This window comes from Salmo salar, chromosome 16 (genome assembly GCF_965601325.2).
Source record: "Salmo salar chromosome 16, fSalSal1, whole genome shotgun sequence".
NCBI lineage: Eukaryota > Metazoa > Chordata > Actinopteri > Salmoniformes > Salmonidae > Salmo > Salmo salar.
Window position 1 is genome coordinate 4,325,824 of NC_138306.1, and position 20,178 is coordinate 4,346,001.

The 20,178-nt window shown below is 41.2% G+C and overlaps 1 protein-coding gene across 9 annotated transcripts in view; it reads right to left on the reverse strand.

The window, feature by feature from the left end:
• The window catches only part of LOC106573044 (membrane-associated guanylate kinase, WW and PDZ domain-containing protein 2), a 324,009-nt gene that overhangs the window by 137,092 nt on the left and 166,739 nt on the right, over positions 1 to 20,178 (reverse strand). For all 9 annotated transcript variants that reach the window (XM_014147683.3, XM_045696840.2, XM_014147669.3 and 6 more), the window contains one exon: positions 9,360 to 9,594. In XM_014147683.3, the coding sequence (XP_014003158.3) occupies positions 9,360 to 9,594 (235 nt within the window). The remainder of the gene's footprint in view (positions 1 to 9,359; positions 9,595 to 20,178) is intronic.

The window sequence follows — 20,178 nt, forward strand, 5'->3', positions numbered from 1 at the left end:
CATGCATATATAATTTTGCATAGCTTATCACATTGTTAATACTGGTATGTTTTGTGTTTCTCGTTGCTTGCAAGTCTTCCACTTTTGTAGGAACCAGAATGAGAAAGTGGAGAAACTAAAAGCAGCTCAGCTGAAGTGGATGAAGTCACCAGCTTCAGCTGGAATGTCATTTTGTTGTGTGATGAGAGATGGAAGTAAGATTGTGTGTGGTGTGATCATAAAACAGAGGCCATAAGTCTCGGAGTTTGAAAACCTAATGGAAAAAAGGTGAAAACCTGAACCAGAACCAGAGGTTCCCCGTCTGGTGATCCCAGGGGACCAGGTCTACATCCAAGTGTTCCGGAGGAAGTGGAACGAGCCAAGGTGAGAGGGTCCCTACGAAGTGGTCCTAGCAACACCAACAGCCGTCCAGGTGAAAGGAAGCACTACTGGTACCATCTAAACCACTGTACCAGAGTTCTGCAGGTGGTCGGCGAGCGACCATCGAGCCATGAGGAAGCAGAGGATACTGATACACCATGCAGGAGCCCGGAGGGAACGAAAGGAGAGGATGCTGATACACCAGGCAGGAGCCTGGAGGAAACAGGAGAAGAGGACCAAGATGCAACTCCCAATAGACAACAGAAACTTTCTCCTGAATATCCAGAGAGTCCAGGGATGAGGAGGAGTGACATGCTTGTTGCTCCTGATGACATATCTACTCTGTCAGATATCCCTGACGGAGGCGCTGTCCAAGGGGACGGAGAAACAACGAGAGGAGAATGGGAAGGAGACTTCCCTACCATCGACTTCTCTGCCCTCACATGGTCTTCCTAACAGACAGTGGAAACCAGGACAGATGAAGAAGAATAGCTTTGACAGCAATAGCAGCAAACCTAGAAGAAATGGTAAAAACACCTCCCACTAGCACTAGTACACCAACTAAGACAATGGCAGAAACACAAGAAAGTGGGTTGCTGCAGAAAATCTGGACATATGTTACCAACTGGGGTAGCCACAATGAAGAAACTACCCCAGAATCAAACACTGACCCAAAATTGAGAAAAGCAACAAAAAATGGCTGGTATAAATAAGTGGGCCAGCCCATGAATTGTAAACTGTGTAGCAAATCCCCATGACAGGTAAATTAATCGTACCTGAACCTGCGACGTTTAAGGTTTCTGCGACTGCCCCTTATGTTGGGAGAAAGAATGTATTTAAAGTATACACATAGTATAACAGCATATAACCATGTACTCAATGTAAGAGTTGCTGAATGATAAATGACGTTAGACCTTCTGAATATCTGTTCGCCTAGACATGTATGTGACATAGGGTTTTCCAATTACAGGAGTCCACGGACCATGCCCTTAATCCTCTAACAGTTTTTTTCACTTATAACCGAATAGTTGTAAGAGAGGTGTCTGTGAGGGAGGGCCATATGTTTAGGTGTCATATTGAGAACAATGTTATAAGGGTGTATGAGGTTTAGTTGATTATTGTTTATGTTTTGGTTTTTCATATATTTTACATAACTGAGAACCTTGGGCAAGGCTAAGAAATGCATGCACATGCTTTTATACTGTATGCTAAAGGACAATTGGCTTGAGGATGGATCTTTTACTTCCTTCTAGCTATATGTGAAAGGAAATGTTTGGTCCTGACTCCCCAGTATGAATGAGAAAGTGAAGCAAATGTTGATAAGGTGAAAGGGAGGCAGATTGTTTCCTAAGCAACATAGAAGGTTCTTCCCTTCTCACTTGTACTGGACAAACGTTTGGGACTTAGTAAGTCCTATTGGGGTGATATATTGAGGAGTTTCCAGTACATGTGTGCACATTATACATCTTAGAGTGGTAAGCAGAATAAGTGCACTCTATATGTGTGTCTAGGTCATTAGGCTAAGGGAAGCCATTACCTAGTCCCATGAGGTTCATTAGAAATGCACTCTATATGTGTGTCTAAGTCATTAGGCTAAGGGAAGCCATTACCTAGTCCCGTGAGGTTCATTAGACGTGCATTAGGAGCATATGTTTGTATTACTTAAGCACCATTAGTATCTGTTTATTTTTGTATCATTACTATGGTTACACCACCAATAGAATCTATGCCCTAATGTCTGTGCCAATAAGAAAATGGAAACCAAGCTAAAATAAGTGCAAGGCAAAAATATAATTTTGGCTAAATGCCAAAGGGGATGAATCATTAACATAAAGAGAAGTTACTATGTGTGTGACGTAAGGATGAAAACTGTATAAAAGGTGTGTGCCGAGGCTGGAAAGTCAGTTGGTCCATGTGGCAGCTCGGCTTGTTACTTTGTAATAAAGTATATTTGAATTCACAAGTTCCGGTATCTAAGAAATATGAATGAGCGAATATTTCCACGACAACCCCTCCTTTCCAACCGTACAAACAGCCTCCCTGAGCCCCAATACCTCCTGAAACATCTCTCCACTGTTCATATTTTTATAAAACAAAAATTCAACCCTAAGGCATGCAGAGACCATCCCTTTAAATAACATCACTGGGTTTGAGTGAATGGAATGCCATCAAACACATGGAAACCATGTGTTTAGCGTACTTGATACCATTTCACAAATTCCACTCCAGCCATTACCACGAGCCTGTTCTCCCCAATTAAGGTGCCATGAACCTCCTGTGACATGGAACAACAGATAGTCCCCCCCAAAAAACATAAAGGAAGTTTGTTCTGAAGTGTCATGTCATTTCAGTTTTTTGACATGTATTTAACCCCTTATTCATCCATTAATCTTTTAAATTGGTAACGGGGGACCTTCAAACAAGTCTTGGGGGCATCCTAGAGCAAAATAACCAACATGTACGTGTTCGTGAGAGTCTCGCCTCTCCACAGAGTGGTCACATTAGTGTGTAGCCCAAAGTATTTGGATGCTACAGACAGAAGTTGGCAGATCGGCTGTACCTACTTCAGACTCCAAGATGCTTGTGGAGAACACCATTGTGTTCGTGAGAGTCTCGTCTTTCCATAGAGGGGTCATAATAGTTTGTAGGCCAAACTGTGCAGACACTACAGACGATTTTGTGAGAAGACCAATTTTCGGGATGTCTCATGATCTGACAAAAACCGCACTAGCTTAGGTCACCTTTCACCGCAGATGTGGAAGTGTGACATCAGTGGATGCGGTGGATTGAGACTGATCCAATGCAAAAAACGGAATTGTTATGGGGATTTTTTTTAATGCTAATTACATTTCCGCAGGGTCGCTCAAGTCCCCTTTTTTGGGCAGGTGACTCAAAGCTGCCCGTCTACAGCTTAGGGGCAGCTCCTCCCCCTTATGCAACACTCAAAACAAGTCCTGTCCAATAATTACCCAGAACTTTTTATAAAAATCCACAGGTAAACCGTCGACCCCCGGGGCGAGGCCGGGGGCTATCTGAGAGACAGCAGCTGACAGTTTGTGAAAAGCCAGGGAAATGTCAATTTCCTGCACTAACCCTACCAAAGGTGGTTACTCTCACCCTACCCCAACCACCTTCACCCACGTATACTGATTTCAGGTGGGAAACTTAGTTCTCCATGTGTCCACTAGATTGAACTGATACAGAACATCTTTCAACATCCCTGCTGAGCCCGAATGCGGCTCCTTGCTCTTCCTGTCTTTAGTAAAGTCAATGGAACAGTTCCAATCCCCCCCAACACAAAGGGAAACGGAAAAGGGAAAGGGGGATACCTAGTCAGTTGTACAACTTAATGACTTCAACTGAAGTGTGGAACAGTGGATTAACTGCCTTGCTCCAGGGCAGAAGGACAGATTCTTACCTTATCAGCTCGGGGATTCGATCCAGCAACATTTCGGTTACTGGCTCAACGCTCTAAGCACCTCATCTAATGCTAAGTGTACAAGCTCCTGCCTTAGACACACAAAAAGGAGCCCCCTCTCCTGCCCTGTACGAGGTGCATACACATTTATGAAAGCAAAGGTAATTGATTTTGGCTCTAACCACTAACAATCAATCTACCCTTAAATAACTCCTTAGAAGAAAGAATTTTGACACCCAGGCCCAGGGAAAAAAGCACTGGTACCCCTAGCCTCTCTGGGCTAGGTGGCACCAAATCGTCCCACCTACGTAACAGCCAGTTGAATCCTGTTGCGCGATTTTCAAATACCTTAGAAATGCTATTACTTCAATTTCTCAAACATATGACTATTTTACACCATTTTAAAGACAAGACTCTCGTTAATCTAACCACACTGTCCGATTTCTAAAAGGCTTTACAACGAAAGCAAAACATTAGATTATGTCAGCAGAGTACCCAGCCAGAAATAATCAGACACCCATTTTTCAAGCTAGCATATAATGTCACAAAAACCCAGAAGACAGCTAAATGCAGCACTAACCTTTGATGATCTTCATTAGATGACACACCTAGGACATTATGTTATACAATACATGCATGTTTTGTTCAATCAAGTTCATATTTATATCAAAAACCAGCTTTTTACATTAGCATGTGACGTTCAGAACTAGCATACCCCCCGCAAACTTCCGGCGAATTCACTAACAATTTACTAAATTACTCACGATAAACGTTCACAAAAAGCATAACAATTATTTTAAGAATTATAGATACCGAACTCCTCTATGCACTCGATATGTCCGATTTTAAAATAGCTTTTCAGTGAAAGCACATTTTGCAATATTCTAAGTAGATAGCCCGGCATCACAGGGCTAGCTATTTAGACACCCAGCAAGTTTAGCCTTCACCAAAATCAGATTTACTATTAGAAAAGTTTGATTACCTTTCCTGTTCTTCGTCAGAATGCACTCCCAGGACTTCTACTTCAATAACAAATGTTGGTTTGGTCCAAAATAATCCATAGTTATGTTCCAACAGCGGCGTTTTGTTCGTGCGTTCAGGACACTATCCGAATGGTAAATAAGGGTCACGCGCACGGCGCATTTCGTGACAAAAGATTTCTAAATATTTCATTACCGTACTTCAAAGCATGTCAACCGCTGTTTAAAGTCAATTTTTATGCCATTTTCCTCGTAAAAAAAGCGATAATATTCCGACCGGGAATCTGCAATTTCATTGGATTTTCTCCTACCATATCTATTGCGTTAGAGTCTCCTACATTATTTTAACCTGTTGGGGGTAGGGGGCAGTATTGACACGGTCGGATAAAAAACGTACCCGATTTAATCTGGTTACTACTCCTGCCCAGTAACTAGAATATGCATATAATTATTGGCTTTGGATAGAAAACACCCTAAAGTTTCTAAAACTGTTTGAATGGTGTCTGTGAGTATAACAGAACTCATATGGCAGGAAAAAACCTGAGAGGATTCTATATGGGAAGTGGCCTGTCTGACAAGTTGTTGTTCATCTTGGCTCTTTTTATTGAAGACTGAGGATCTTTGCTCTAACGTGACACTTCCTACGGCTCCCATAGGCTCTCAGAGCCCGGGAAAAAGCTGAACGATATCGAGGCAGCCTCTGGCTGAAACACATTATCGCTTTTGGCAAGTGGCCGATCAGAGTACTATGGGCTTAGGCGCGTGCCCGAGTCGACCCCATGCTTTATTTTCTTTCGTCTGTTTACCTAAATGCAGATTCCTGGTCGGAATATTATCGCTTTTTTACGAGAAAAATGGCATAAAAATTGATTTAAACAGCGGTTGACATGCTTCGAAGTACGGTACTGGAATATTTCGAATTTTTTTGTCACGAAATGCGCCATGCTCGTAACCCTTATTTACCCTTTCGGAAAGTGTCTTGAACGCACGAACAAAACGCCGCTATTTGGATATAACTATGGATTATTTGGGACCAAACCAACATTTGTTATTGAAGTATAAGTCCTGGGAGTGCATTCTGACGAAGAACACCAAAGGTAATAACATTTTTATTAGAGTAAATCTGACATTGGTGAGTGCTAAACTTGCTGGGTGTCTAAATAGCTAGCCCTGTGATGCCGGGCTATCTACTTAGAATATTGCAAAATGTGCTTTCACCGAAAAGCTATTTTAAAATCGGACATATCGAGTGCATAGAGGAGTTCTGTATCTATAATTCTTAAAATAATTGTTATGCTTTTTGTGAACGTTTATCGTGAGTAATTTAGTAAATTCACCGGAAGTTTGCGGGGGGTATGCTAGTTCTGAACGTCACATGCTAATGTAAAAAGCTGGTTTTTGATATAAATATGAACTTGATTGAACAAAACATGCATGTATTGTATAACATAATGTCCTAGGTGTGTCATCTGATGAAGATCATCAAAGGTTAGTGCTGCATTTAGCTGTCTTCTGGGTTTTTGTGACATTATATGCTAGCTTGAAAAATGGGTGTCTGATTATTTCTGTCTGGGTACTCTGCTGACATAATCTAATGTTTTGCTTTCGTTGTAAAGCCTTTTTGAAATCGGACAGTGTGGTTAGATTAACGAGAGTCTTGTCTTTAAAATGGTGTAAAATAGTCATATGTTTGAGAAGTTGAAGTAATAGCATTTCTAAGGTATTTGAATAACGCGCCACAGGATTCCACTGGCTGTTACGTAGGTGGGACGATTTCGTCCCGCCGGCCCTAGAGAAGTTAACATATCTACAAACTTTAAAGTTTCTTTCCAATGTTACCAATTATATGCATATCCTGGCTTCAGGGCCTGAGCAACAGGCAGTTTACTTTGGGCACGTCAGTCAGACGGAAATTGAGAAAAAGGACCCGAGCCCTAGCAAGTTTTAATAAACTATAGTTTTGGCAAGTCGGTTAGGACATCTAATTTGTGCATGACAAAAGTAGTTTTTCAAACATTTGTTTACAGAAAGATTATTTCACTTATAGTTCACTGTATCACAATTCCAGTGGGTCAGAAGTTTACATACACTAAGTTGACTGTGCCTTTAAACAGCTTGGAAAATTCCAGAAAATGATGTCATGGCTTTAGATGCTTCTGATAGGCTAATTGACATCATTTGAGTCAATTGGAGGTGTCACTTTGGATGTATTTCAAGGCCTACCTTCAAACTCAGTGCCTCTTTGCTTGACATCATGGGAAAATCAAAAGATATCAGCCAAGACCTCAGAAAACAAATTGTATACCTCCACAAGTCTGGTTCATCCTTGGGAACAATTTCCAAATGCCTGAAGGTACCACGTTTATTGGTACAAACAATAGTACGCAAGTATCAACACCATGGGACCACACAGCCATCATACCGCTCAGGAAGGAGACACGTTCTGTCTCCTAGAGATGAACGTACTTTGGTGCAAAAAGTGCAACTCAATCCCAGAACAACGGCAAAGGACCTTGTGAAGATGCTGGAAGAAACAGGTACAAAAGTATCTATATCCACAGTAAAACGAGTCCTAACTCGACATCACCTGAAAGGCCTCTCAGCAAGGAAGAAGCTACTGCTCCAAAACCGCCATAGAAAAGCCAGACTACGGTTTGCAACTGCACATGGGGACAAAGATCGTACTTTTTGGAGAAATGTACTATTGTCTGATGAAACAAAAATAGAACTGTTTGACCATAATGACCATCGTTATGTTTGGAGGAAAAAGGGGGATGCTTGGAAGCCGAAGAACACCATCCCAATCGTGAAGCATGGGGGTGGCAGCATCATGTTGTGGGGGTGCTTTGCGTCAGGAGGGACTGGTGCACTTTACAAAATAGATGGCATCATGATGATGGAAAATGATGTGGATATATTGAAGCAAGATTTCAAGACATCAGTCAGGAAGTTAAAGCTTGGGTCTTCCAAATGGACAATGACCCCATGCGTACTTCCAAAGTTTTGGCAAAATGGCTTAAGGACAACAAAGTCAAGGTATTGGAGTGGCCATCACAACGCCCTGACCTCAATCCCATAGAACATTTGTGGGCAGAACTGAAAAAGCATGTGTCGAGCAAGGAGGCCTACAAATCTGACTCAGTTACACTAGCTCTGTCAGTAGGAATGGGCCAAAATTCACCCAACTTATTGTGGGAACCTTGTGGAAGGCTACCCAAAACGTTAAACAATTTAAAGGCAATGCTACCAAATACTAATTGAGTGTATGTCAACTTCTGACCCACTGGGAATGTGATGAAAGAAATAAAAGCTGAAATAAATCATTCTCTCTACTTTTATTCTGACATTTCACGTTCTTAAAATAAAGTGGTGATCCTAACTGACCTAAGACAGGGAATTTTTACTAGGATTAAATGTCAGGAATTGTGAAAAACTGAGTTGAAATGTATTTGGCTAAGGTGTATGTAAACTTTCGACTTCAACTGTATCTGCTGTTCTGCAAGAATCAACATGTTTAGCGATTCCGCTTGGCACCCAGCCGAGAGCACACGAAAACCACTTGCAAACTTACCAAAACGAATCAACTCCTTGGGATCTGTTCGTCCATGTTAAACGGAGGCAGATTAGATACCACTACTCTTGTCGACAGGGTCAAAAGAGGTGAAATCGTCACCAACACAACCCTAACAAAAATCCCTTTTTCATGAACACAACCACCGCCTTGTTCATTCTGGATGCAGTGTGCACAGTATGTTCTGTTCCCACCTGTTTGCCGACCATGAGCAAAACTTCTTCCACTTTGACACCATTCTCCAGAACGAACCTGAAGCCATTCCAAAGCGACAGCATTTCTTCCCCACTCAGCTGAGATGCCGTTGCAGCCACCATGACTCCCAACCCAAAATAAACTAACCCTACACCCCCAACTGTAAATGATAAACAGTGGAAATCAATCGACAAACGATGCGTTAACCCTCCACCATGGAAAAATAAAATATCAAGAGCCAAAAGTAAAGAAAAAGGAATAGTAACCATCCTCACGACCCACCACACCCTCACACAACCAACTACAGCAAGAGAGAGGGCGAGAGAGGAGAGAGAGAGAGAAAGAGCGAGCGAGAGATAGACGGAGGGGAGACTGGGAGAGATGAGAAAGGGGAGGAGAGAGGGAGGAGGAGAAAGAGAGAGGCAAGAAAGAGAGACAGGGCAAGAAGAGGGAGAGAGATAAGATCATGTGTGCCTGTGTTATTGATTGGCAATACTGACATAAATCAAATTACAACCCAAACGTCGTGGGTTCAATCCCTGCGACCACCTTTCCTACTTTCACTATCTATCCTGCGTACCGCTCTGTTTCTGTAGTGTCTGAATATTCAACAAAAATACGAAAGGAGGGTAGAATTCATATCTGTCATTTAAAAAAAAAAGAAGTAAGATTTAACCCCCATCCCCTGTGTATGTGGAGTGGGGGTGGCCAGGAGGGGGATTGTCTGTGAGTGAGAGGAGGGTGAGATATTTAAGGTAAACAAAATGGCCAAAAATGCTCTAGTAGGCCCTCCGTTCCTCATTAGAAAGACAGAGAGACAAAAACGCACACTTACTCTATGAAGTAGACCTCTTCTTTCTCGGTGTAGGCCATCTCCCAGTTGTCGGGTAGAGGTCCCAGTTCCTCCTCATCTCCTTTGGGGAGTTTGGGGGGCGATTTGGGGGGTTCCCGCTCGGGGGACTCCTCTCCCTCTGTGGGGGGCTCAGTGAAGGGAGGGGGCAGGGTGAGGACATCCATCATAGAAACCTCCTCAGACACGTCCGTGCTCTTGTCCTCATGCTCGCTTGACTCTGTAGAGAAGATAGAGAGAATCAAATGCAGAGAGCTGTTTTAAAGCTCAGCACTTTATATACAGTTGAAGTCAGAAGTTTACATACACCTTAGCCAAATACATTTCAACTCAGTTTTTCACAATTCCTGACATTTAATCCTAGTAAACATTCCTGTCTTAGGTCAGCCAGGATCACCATTTTATTTTAAGAATGTGAAATGTCAGAATAATAGTAGAGAGAATTATTTATTTCAGCTTTTATTTCTTTCATCACATTCCCAGTGGGTCAGAAGTTGACATACACTCAATTAGTATTTGGTAGCATTGCCTTTAAATACTTTAACATTTTGGGTAGCCATCCACAAGGTTCCCACAATAAGTTGGGTGAATTGTGGCCCATTCGTACTGACAGAGCTAGTGTAACTGAGTCAGGTTTGTAGGCCTCCTCGCTCGGCACACTCTTTTTTTCATTTCTGCCCACAAATGATCTATAGAATTCAGATCAGGGCTTTGTGATGGCCACTCCAATACCTTGACTTTGTTGTCCTTAAGCCATATTCCCACAACTTTAGAAGTATGCTTGGGGTCATTGTCCATTTGGATGACCCATTTGAGACCAAGCTTTAACTTCCTGACTGATATCTTGAGATGTTGCTTTAACATATCCACATCATTTTCCTTCCTCGTGATGCCATCTCATGATGTCCCTCCTGTAGCAATTGTTGGAAAAATTACTTGTGTCATGCACAAAGTAGATGTCCTAACCGACTTGCCAAAACTATAGTTTGTTAACAAGAAATTTGTGGAGTGGTTGAAAACGAGTTTTAATGACTCCAACCTATGTGTATGTAAACTTCTGACTTCAACTGTAGTATGGTCTTCTGTCATCCATCTCACAGGGATTTTTCTGCCATTGAAATTATTGTGTGGGCCACCTAAGCTTTCTTTGGGGTCGCATAAGTCCAAATAGTAGAAAATATGAGTATTTTTTTCATAATAAATATACTATATACTGTGACCCGTTTCAAGAATAATAGGCTTATGTCACACGTCACTACTTCACAGGAGAAGCACAAATGTTTTGATTGTTTGAAAAAAAATTAAATCCCCACATTTTTGGGGGGGGGCCTCCCAAGTGACGCAGTAGTCTAAGGCACTGCATCACAGTGCTTGAGGCATCACTACAGACCCGGGTTCAATCCCAGGCTGTGTCACAACCGGCTGTGACCGGTAGTCTCATAGGGCGGCGCACAATTGTCCCAGCGTTGTCCGGGTTAGGGGAGTGTTTGGCCAGAGGGGGCTTTACTTGGCTCATTGAGCTCTAGCAACTCCTTGTGGCGGGCCGGGTGCCTGCAGGCTGACCTCGGTCATCAGTTGAAAGGTGTTTAGTCTGACACATTGGTGCAGCGGGCATCCAGGTTAAGTTTGCGGGTGTTAAGAAGCACGGTTTGGCGGGTCATGTTTCGGAGGACACATGACTTGACCTTCACCTCTCCCGAGCTATTATACGTTTCTAATTTAGTCAGAAAGTCGTTTTCATTGTGAGTTAAAGCATACTGTTATGTGTATGATCTATGTAGGAGCTCTAGAAAGAGGGCAGAGTTCCTAAGTTGGAATTCCAAGTTTATCAACTTTCAAAGCAGAATTACTTTCCCATTGTTCCTCTACTGCAGTTTACCATTTTCTACTTTTATTCAATGTAAAAAACACAATTTCAAATTTTGCTACATAGGACTGAATCCAGGTGGTGAGTCACATATATACACTGAACAAAAATATAAATGCAACATGTAAAGAGTTGGTCCATTGAGCTGAAATAAAAGATCCAGGAAACTTTCCAGAAGAACAAAAATCTAATTTCTCAAAAAGAAAATCCACTAATGTGTTTACATCCCTGTTAGTGAGAATTTCTTTATTGCCAAGATAATCCATCCACCTGACAGGTGTGGCATATCAAGAAGCTGATCAAACAGTATGATCATTACACAGGTGCATCTTGTGCCGGAGACAATAAAAAGCCACTCTAAAATGTGTAGTTTTGTCACACAACGCAATGCCACAGATGTCTCAAGTTTTGAGGGAGCATGCAATTGGCATGCAGACTGCAGGAATGTCCACCAAAGCTGTGGTCAGAGAATCGACTGTTAGAAAAATTATCTTAAGCCACCTTCAACGTCTTTTTATAGAATTTGGCAGTACGTCCACCTGGCCTCACAACCGCAGACCATGTTTAACCATGCAAGCCCAGCTTCTTCACTTGCGGGATCATCTGAAACCAGCCACCCGGGCAGCTGATGAAACTTTGGGTTTGCACAACCAAAGAATTTCTGCACAAACTGTCAAAAACCATCTCAGGGAAGCTCATCGGTGTGCTCGTCGTCCTCACCAGGGTCTGGCCTGACTGCAGTTCGGCGTCGTAACCAACTTCAGTGGGCAAATGCTCACCTTCGATGGCCACTGGCACGCTGGAGAAGTGTGCGCTTCACGGATGAATCCCGGTTTCAACTGTACCGGGCAGTTGGCAGACAGAAATAACCTAGAAATAATACTTAAAAAATGTAAAACTCTTTGTAAAATCAATGGCAATAGATGGTTCATCATTGCCTTCACTGGATAAAAAATGGTGTGCTGTTTACTTGGACAGGCTTTTGGTTGATAGAATTCTGATCCTGTGGATTCAGATGCCAACTTGCCCAGTGAGATCTGGATACTGAGGAACGAAGGTTTTTTAGCATAAAGGACGATATCCATTTCCTTTCTTATGTTTCCCACTCCCCAAGTGGTAAATGACTGACATCTACACTGATTGAAGTGGATGTAACAAGTGACATCAATAAGAGATCATAGCTTAAAACTGGATTCACCTGGTCAGACTATGTCATGGATAGAGCAGGTGTATATACAAAAATTGGGATGGAAAAACAGTTTCAGTGTAAACTTAAATGACTAAAACCAGATAAAGTATGTAGAAAAGATAATGGACCTATACACACTCAACAGACAGTAGGTACACCACCTCATTCACGAAAATGTGTTGCTCCTGCAGACAGTGAGTCATGTGGCTGTGGCCTCCTATATAAAGCAGGCAGACAGGCATCAAGGCATTCAATTACTATTCGATTGAATGGGCAAAATGAGTGACCTAAGCGACTTTGAGGGTGGCATGACCGTCAGTGCTAGGTGCGCCAGATCCAGTATCTAAGAAACGACCGACCTCTTCGGCTTTCCACATATGACATTGTCTAGGGTTTACAGAGAATGGGGCGAGAAACAAAAAACATCCAGTCAGCAGCAGTCCTCTGGGTAAAAACAGCTTGTTGATGACAGAGGTCGAAGGAGAATGGCAAGAATCGCACAAGCTAACAGGTTGGCCACAAACAGACAAATAACGGCCTAGTACAACAGTGGTGTGCAGAAAGGCATCTCGGTACGCACAACTCATCGATCCTTGTCACGAATGGGCTATTGCAGCAGACGACCACACCAGGTTCCACACCTATCAGCTAAAAACAAGAAAAAGCGACTCCAGTGGGCACGCAATCACCAACACTCGACAAATGAGGAGTGGAAAAACATTGCCTGTCTGACGAATCCTGGTTCCTGTTTTGTCATTCTTATGGCAGATTTAGGATTTGTCATAAGTAGCAGGAGTCCATAGACCCATCCTGCCTGGTGTCAACTGTACAGGATGTTGGCGGTGGTGTACCGCCGTCCAATCTGCAGTAACTGCGTGATGCCATCGCATCAGCATGGACCAACATCCCTGTGAAACATTTCCAACTTGTAGAATCCATTCCCCAAATAATTCAGGCTGTTCTGGAGGCAAAGGGGGGTTCGACCCGGTAATAGATGTGTGTACCTAATAAACTGGCCACTGAGTGTTATTAAAAATATATATATATAATCTTTGAGAACTAACAATCACCAAAATAAAAGATAGACAGTCAGGGAGGTTAAATTCCAAAAACAATTAATTTAGCAATGTAGATTTTATTATTATTTTTTAGCAAAAGAACACTGCATTAGCCATGGCAAAATTGAGAATTGCAGCCAACTAGCTTTGAAACTGCAACATTTTGTCTCAGCTCCATGACAGAATATGTTGAATTGCAGGATATTAGCTTTAAAACTGCAAACATTTCAACTCCATGGAGAAATGTGCATAATTTCAAGACAATGGCAAAACTATTTGCACATTTCTCTACACCACCAATATGTGGTCCTCCAAATGTTATATAAAACTCAGCCACGTAGATGGGCCGACTGTGCTCACTGCCATGCCCCCAACCACCTAAGCCCATTTTTGATCCAGAAAACCCTGCCTAAGTCTGGATAGTCGCATCGGTCAGATTCTGACTTGAGATCTGCTGACTTCAGAAGTCTGCCATTGACATTGGTGGCATTCCTGCCTGAGTACATTGCAGACATTACATCAAACATTTAGCAGATGTTATCGCGGGTGTAGCGAAATGCTTATGTTCCTAGCTCCAACAGTGCAGTAATACCTGACAATACAAAACAATACACACAAATGCCAAAAATACAAAGAAAGGAAATATTAGGACGAGCAGAGTTGGGAATACAAATACACCACCGTTCAAAAGTTTGGGGTCACTTAGGAATTTCCTTGTTTTTGAAAGAAAAGCTATTTTTTTGTCCATTAAAATCACATCAAATTGATCAGAAATACATGGAGACATTGTTAATGTTGTAAATGACTATTGTAGCTGAAACGGCTGATTTGGTATGGAATATCTACATGGGTGTACAAAGGCCCATTATCAGCAACCATCACTCCTGTGTTCCAATGGCACGTTGTGTTAGCTAATCCAAGTTTATCATTTTAAAAGGCTAATTGATCATTAGAAAACCCTTTTGCATTTATGTTAGCACAGATGAAAACTGTTGTTCTGATTAAAGAAGCAATACAACTGGCCTTCTTTAGACTAATTGAGTATCTGGAGCATCAGCATTTGTGGGTTCGATTACAGGCTCAAAATGGCCAGAAACAAAGCACTTTCTTCTGAAACTCGTCAGTCAATTCTTGTTCTGAGAAATGAAGTCTATTCCATACGAGAAATTGCCAAGAAACTGAAGATCTCGTATAACGCTGTGTACTACTCCCTTCACAGAACAGCGCAAACTGGCTCTTATGATTATTTATTATTTATTTCATTTCGATGATCATTGCAGAATAAGTTACTCAACTTTTCTGACTGTGATGGTTTCATTCTCGTGAAATAGCCAATAGGCCTACAAGTTAGGATATGCTACCATTCGTCCCATCTCTCATTTAATTGGACCCACTTCACAGTATTAAATAAATAAGCTACCGGTATTTAGAGTATTTTGTTCTATGCTATCCGATCCGAAGCGCAGTTTTACAGTAGAACAGAGGGTTCATCTTTTCCATTGACGTTTATAGGCTATGTCTGAATACTGTAATGTAAAATTTCTCGAGCAGCCTAGACAATATTTCATGTATAAACATAATACATACACTGAGTATACAAACATTAAAAACACCTGCTCTTTCCATGACATAGACTAATGAGGTGAATCCGTCTTCCCTGTGGCTCAGTTGGTAGAGCATGGTGTTTGCAATGCCAGCATGGTATGTGCAACGCCAGGGTTGTGGGTTCGATTCCCACGGGGGGCCAGTACAAAAAAAAAAAAATGCATGAAATGAAATATATGTATTCACTATTGTAAGTCGCTCTGGATAAGAGCGTCTGCTAAATGACTAAAATGTAAATGTAAATCCAGGTGAAATCCACTTCAATCAGTGTAGATGAAGGGGAAGAAACAGGTTAAAGAAGGATTTTTAAGCCTTGAGACAATTGAGAAATTGATTGTGTATGTGTACCATTCAGAGGGTGAATGGGTGAGACCAAAAATGTAAGTACATTTGAACAGGGTATGGTAGTAGGTTGCAGGCGCACCGGTTTGTGTTAAAAACTGCAATGCTGCTGGGTTTTTCACACTCAACAGTTTCCCATGTGTATCAAGAATGGTCCACAACACAAAGGACATCCAGCCAACTCGATACAACTGTGGAAAGCATTGGAGTCAACATGGGCCAGCAATCCTGTGGAACGCTTACGACCACTTGTAGAGTCCATGCCCCAACGATGAATTTAGGCTGTTCTGGCACTGTTCTGAGGGGAAAAGGGTAGGGAGGTGCAACTCAATAATATTTGGTATACTCAGTGTATATCATAACCATTGTACCTTTTCTGGCCATGATTAGTATATGTTACCGAAATAGCCATACAACAAATTACAATGCACATCTCTTTTAAATGTCTAGTTTTTGCTCTATGCATCCTAAAGGGAGTGCGGGTGATAAGATACAGTAGAATTTAACAGGTGAACAGACAGTTGATATTATGCATTGAAGATTGTAGACTACCACAGTAAGTAGGTCTACTGTAGGCTAGTTTACAATGTATCGAGCAGTGCAGCATATTAAGTTCAGGTGAAAATAAATGCAAAACATTACTGAATTCAAATAAACTATTTACAGGTCCACAACAATGTGCAACTGTTTTTGTGTTTTAGAAATGGGCATATACAGCAAACGGCATTGCAAAATGTAACATTTTGCTAACACCTCCAAGACATTTGATCAAGTTCACCATTAATAAAACCTTTAAGGATCTGACACTTTTTTCAAATTTCATCTAAAATGACATACCCAAATCTAACTTCCTGTAGCTCAGGACCTGAAGCAAGGATATGCATATTCTTGATACCATTTAAAAGGAAACATTTTGAAGTTTGTGGAAATGTAAAATGAATGTAGGAGAATATAACACATTAAATCTGGTAAAAGATAATACAAACAAAAAAACGTGTTTTGATTTTCTTTTTTTAATCATCTTTAAAATGCAAGAGAAAGGCCATAACTTCATATTGCAGTTTAGGGGCAATTTAGATTTTGGCCAGTAGATGGCAGCAGTGTGTGTGCAAAGTTTTAGACTGATCCAGTGAAGCATTGCAATACTGCACAGTATTTTGTATCAAGTCTGCCCAAATGTGCCGAATTGGTCAATTGATACATGTTAAAGTACATAAGTACAGAGAACATAACAATAAATAATAAAACATTTGTTTACACACTCCCGGGAAGATTATTAGCTTATACACTAACTTTCACACATCTAGATGGCCGGGGGTGGTGGGTGTGGAGCCAGACACAGCAGGGGTTCAAACTCTAGAACCCAGTTCCTGTATTTGAATATAAAAATTGATTTTATCAAACAAAAGTATGCAACATTTTATCTCTGGGACCCTCAGGATGACAAATCAGAGCAAGATTGCTGAATGTAAGTACATGATTTACCTTCAGAGGTGAATATATCAAACCAGTTGCGGTGTTAAAAGTTTTTTGTTGTTGTGCACTCTCCTCAAACAATAGCATGGTATTTTTTTCACTGTAGTAGCTACTGTAAATTGGACAGTGCAGTTAGATTAACAATCAGTTAAACTTCCTGCCCATACAAGACATGTCTATGTCCTGGAAAGTTTGCTGTTACTTACAATGTCATTCTAGTTACATTAGCGCATGTTAGCATCAACCGTCCCGGTATAGGGACACCGATCCCATAGAGGTTTTAATACTTTTGATATACTGTCTTGGCCTAATTCCAATACTTCCAAAATATACAGCAAATAAGGACGTTATTTTAACCGTGCAATGTGAATGATGGGCATTATTCAGGGGAGTTATAATGGCCGTTCATGCCACGGGTCTGATTTAACAGGAAGCATGCATATGTATGGCTGCACCAAGTTTATAAATCTCAATATTTGTGTGCGTGCGCTGTTTTTCCAGAAATAGCGCACGTAGATATTTAGTGTTTACACAACGGTTATAAATGAATCCCCATGGCAGGGTACTGGGCGGAGGCCAGCTAGTGGTGACTGTTTAACAGTCTGATGGCCTGGAGATAGAAGCTGTTTTTCAGTCTCTCGGTCCCAGCTTTGATGCACCTTTACTGTCTCAGCCTTCTAGATAGTAGCTGGGTTAACAGGCTCAGGTGGGTGAGGTCCTTGATGATCATCAACATATGGTTTTGCACCATGTCATCGACTGCACAGTAGGGCATCAGATTTTTATATCATAAGATGTGGTTAGCTGATGTTAAACAACTATCGATGTGTTGTGAGGTCTGGCAGGCTTCTGCAATGTAGTCAGGCAAGGAACGCCAGCATTGTTGAATGATCTCAACTCTGAATTGGCCCCTTTTGTGTAAATTGGATAGAGTTTCCTAGAGTAAACTACTTCCCTGTTACTTAATGCTGAACAAAGAAGAACACAGCTCTAGTGGTCTTTTCACACTCTCTTAAGTGTCCCACAGAACAGATAGGGGATACATGAACACACAGAATACATTACCGGACTTGAAAACACACACTGTAGTCCTACATGGCGCTCAACAAAGGCCTTCTAACATCAATGTATGCGTGTCTATATTAGGTTTTGAGCCAGCAATGCATGTTAAAGTGAGTTTTTCGCCTTTTCATGTCTCAGTCAATACTCCATACTAGTTTTCTTGCTGGAAGAATGTATAGAAAATGTGCATTCTCCCGTCTAAAATGAAATTTAAGAAAATCCACAAATTGTCAACGGTGACACTCGAATGACCGACAAAGATTACATAACAGAAGTGCCTTATGTTTGAATATCCAAGAAAGGTGTTGTTTCTCTACTATCTTTTACAGCAAAGAATGAAGGTAAGCTAACTAAATTCATTAAATTACATGGAGGCTAACAGGCTATTTCATTTTTATTGAAGGAGAAACAGAAAAAGATAGAATTAGGATTACAGATCACACAGTCGAATTCAAGGTGAGAAATGCAGCATGCCCTCATCGGAAATCTATATGTTCTAATATGTTCTATGTACCGATCTGTGATGCAAAACTGAAACCTAATCACTCTCTCCTCTACTAGCAACAGTAGTTAGCTACACAGGTTTTTAGCTATCTAGTTAACGTTATATCCCAACAACATTGACGCTCAGTATATATTTTTTCTCAGCCATATCTAAGCCATATTCAAAATTGAATTCAAAACAGATTATTGAAATTGTAACTTATCTGATTCATAAATTGATGTTGTAACGTCAGTTGCTAGCGGGCTCCCGGGTTCACATCTCGTCTGAACAGCCCACTTATGGCACAAGTATGCTAGCTGGCTATCTAACTCGTTGTACAACATTGACCCTCAACATACTTCTTTTGTTCAGTTATCTCAGCCATAGTCACAATTAAATTCAAGGCAGATTAACTATTTAACAGACATGAGCTCAGAACAACTACAAATGTTAACTTTGTTGAATCTAACCAATCTCTCCACCGTACGTAGCTAGCTAGTTCGCTACATTAGCTAATTAAAACAATTCTTTAAAATGACATATAATTGCATAATGCAGCGACTGTCTATTTTTTACCTTGATCATCGGTATTAGCTACTCTTTGGCCATATCTCCAATATTATTTGGAGTCTCATCACAAAATCATACTTAAATAAGTGTCCAGGCAATGTTGTTCTGCACTAAGATGGCTGTTGACTAATGTTGCAGCATCTTAGTCTGATTTATCCAGACTTTCTGGCAATTGTGTAATCAGGTTTGGTTCCAGGAATAAGTGACATAAGAGGTCGCTTAGGGCCCCCGGCCGGTAGGGGGCCCGACCCAAAACGTATCTTTTTGTGGGGTCTCAACTTACTATTTTATTTTATAATCAATACAAAACATACATATACAAACAACAACATCATACATCATCATGCCCAAAAATAAAAACTGTAATTTCGTTAGTTAAGCTACAACTTTCCCTCCATCTTGTGCCGGCCACTAGGTAGTTAGTCTAGCCAGTTATCTAAACTTGTAGTAATCATGGCTGACTACCAATTGGGCACGTGCCCAGGGGCCCTGACCTCCAGGAGTACCAGTAAATAATCTGTCTATGTGCCCTTGAACAAGGCACTTAACCCTAATTGCTCCTATATGTTGAACTGGATAAAAGCGTCTGCTAAATGACTAAAATGTCAAATGTAGGTGGGGGCCCCAAGACCAAATCTCACTTAGGGCCCCCAAAAGGCTAGAGCCGCCCCTGTGTATAATTCTTAAAGAACAGCTATTGAAATGCAAGCAAGAGATGATGAGACCAGTTACAGAAATTATTACAAAACCAAACATAAGAAAACATTATATTTCACTCAAGTCAAACTTACCAGCATGATTGTTATACAGTCATCAGTACTATTCATATTAACCTACTCAACCTCCTCAGCACAAACAAGAATATGAAATGAACGAATCACACATTGTTAAATGTGGTAGCTGCAAGCTGTCTGTGTTTACATCCCTCTCAGTCCAATAAGCAAAGATAGCTATAGTAGAAGGAGAAAAGTGACAAGAGAAAATGGTGGGGGGACTAGGTGGATGTTCAGATCTACTGGAGTGTTACCCTCCTGTAGCTTATCAACCAGCTAGTTATTAGAATCAGGTGCACTAGATTAGGGTTGTAGAAAACCTACAAGACTGTATCTCTCCAGGAGAGCCCTGTATCAGATCATGCAGGATCTTGTGTA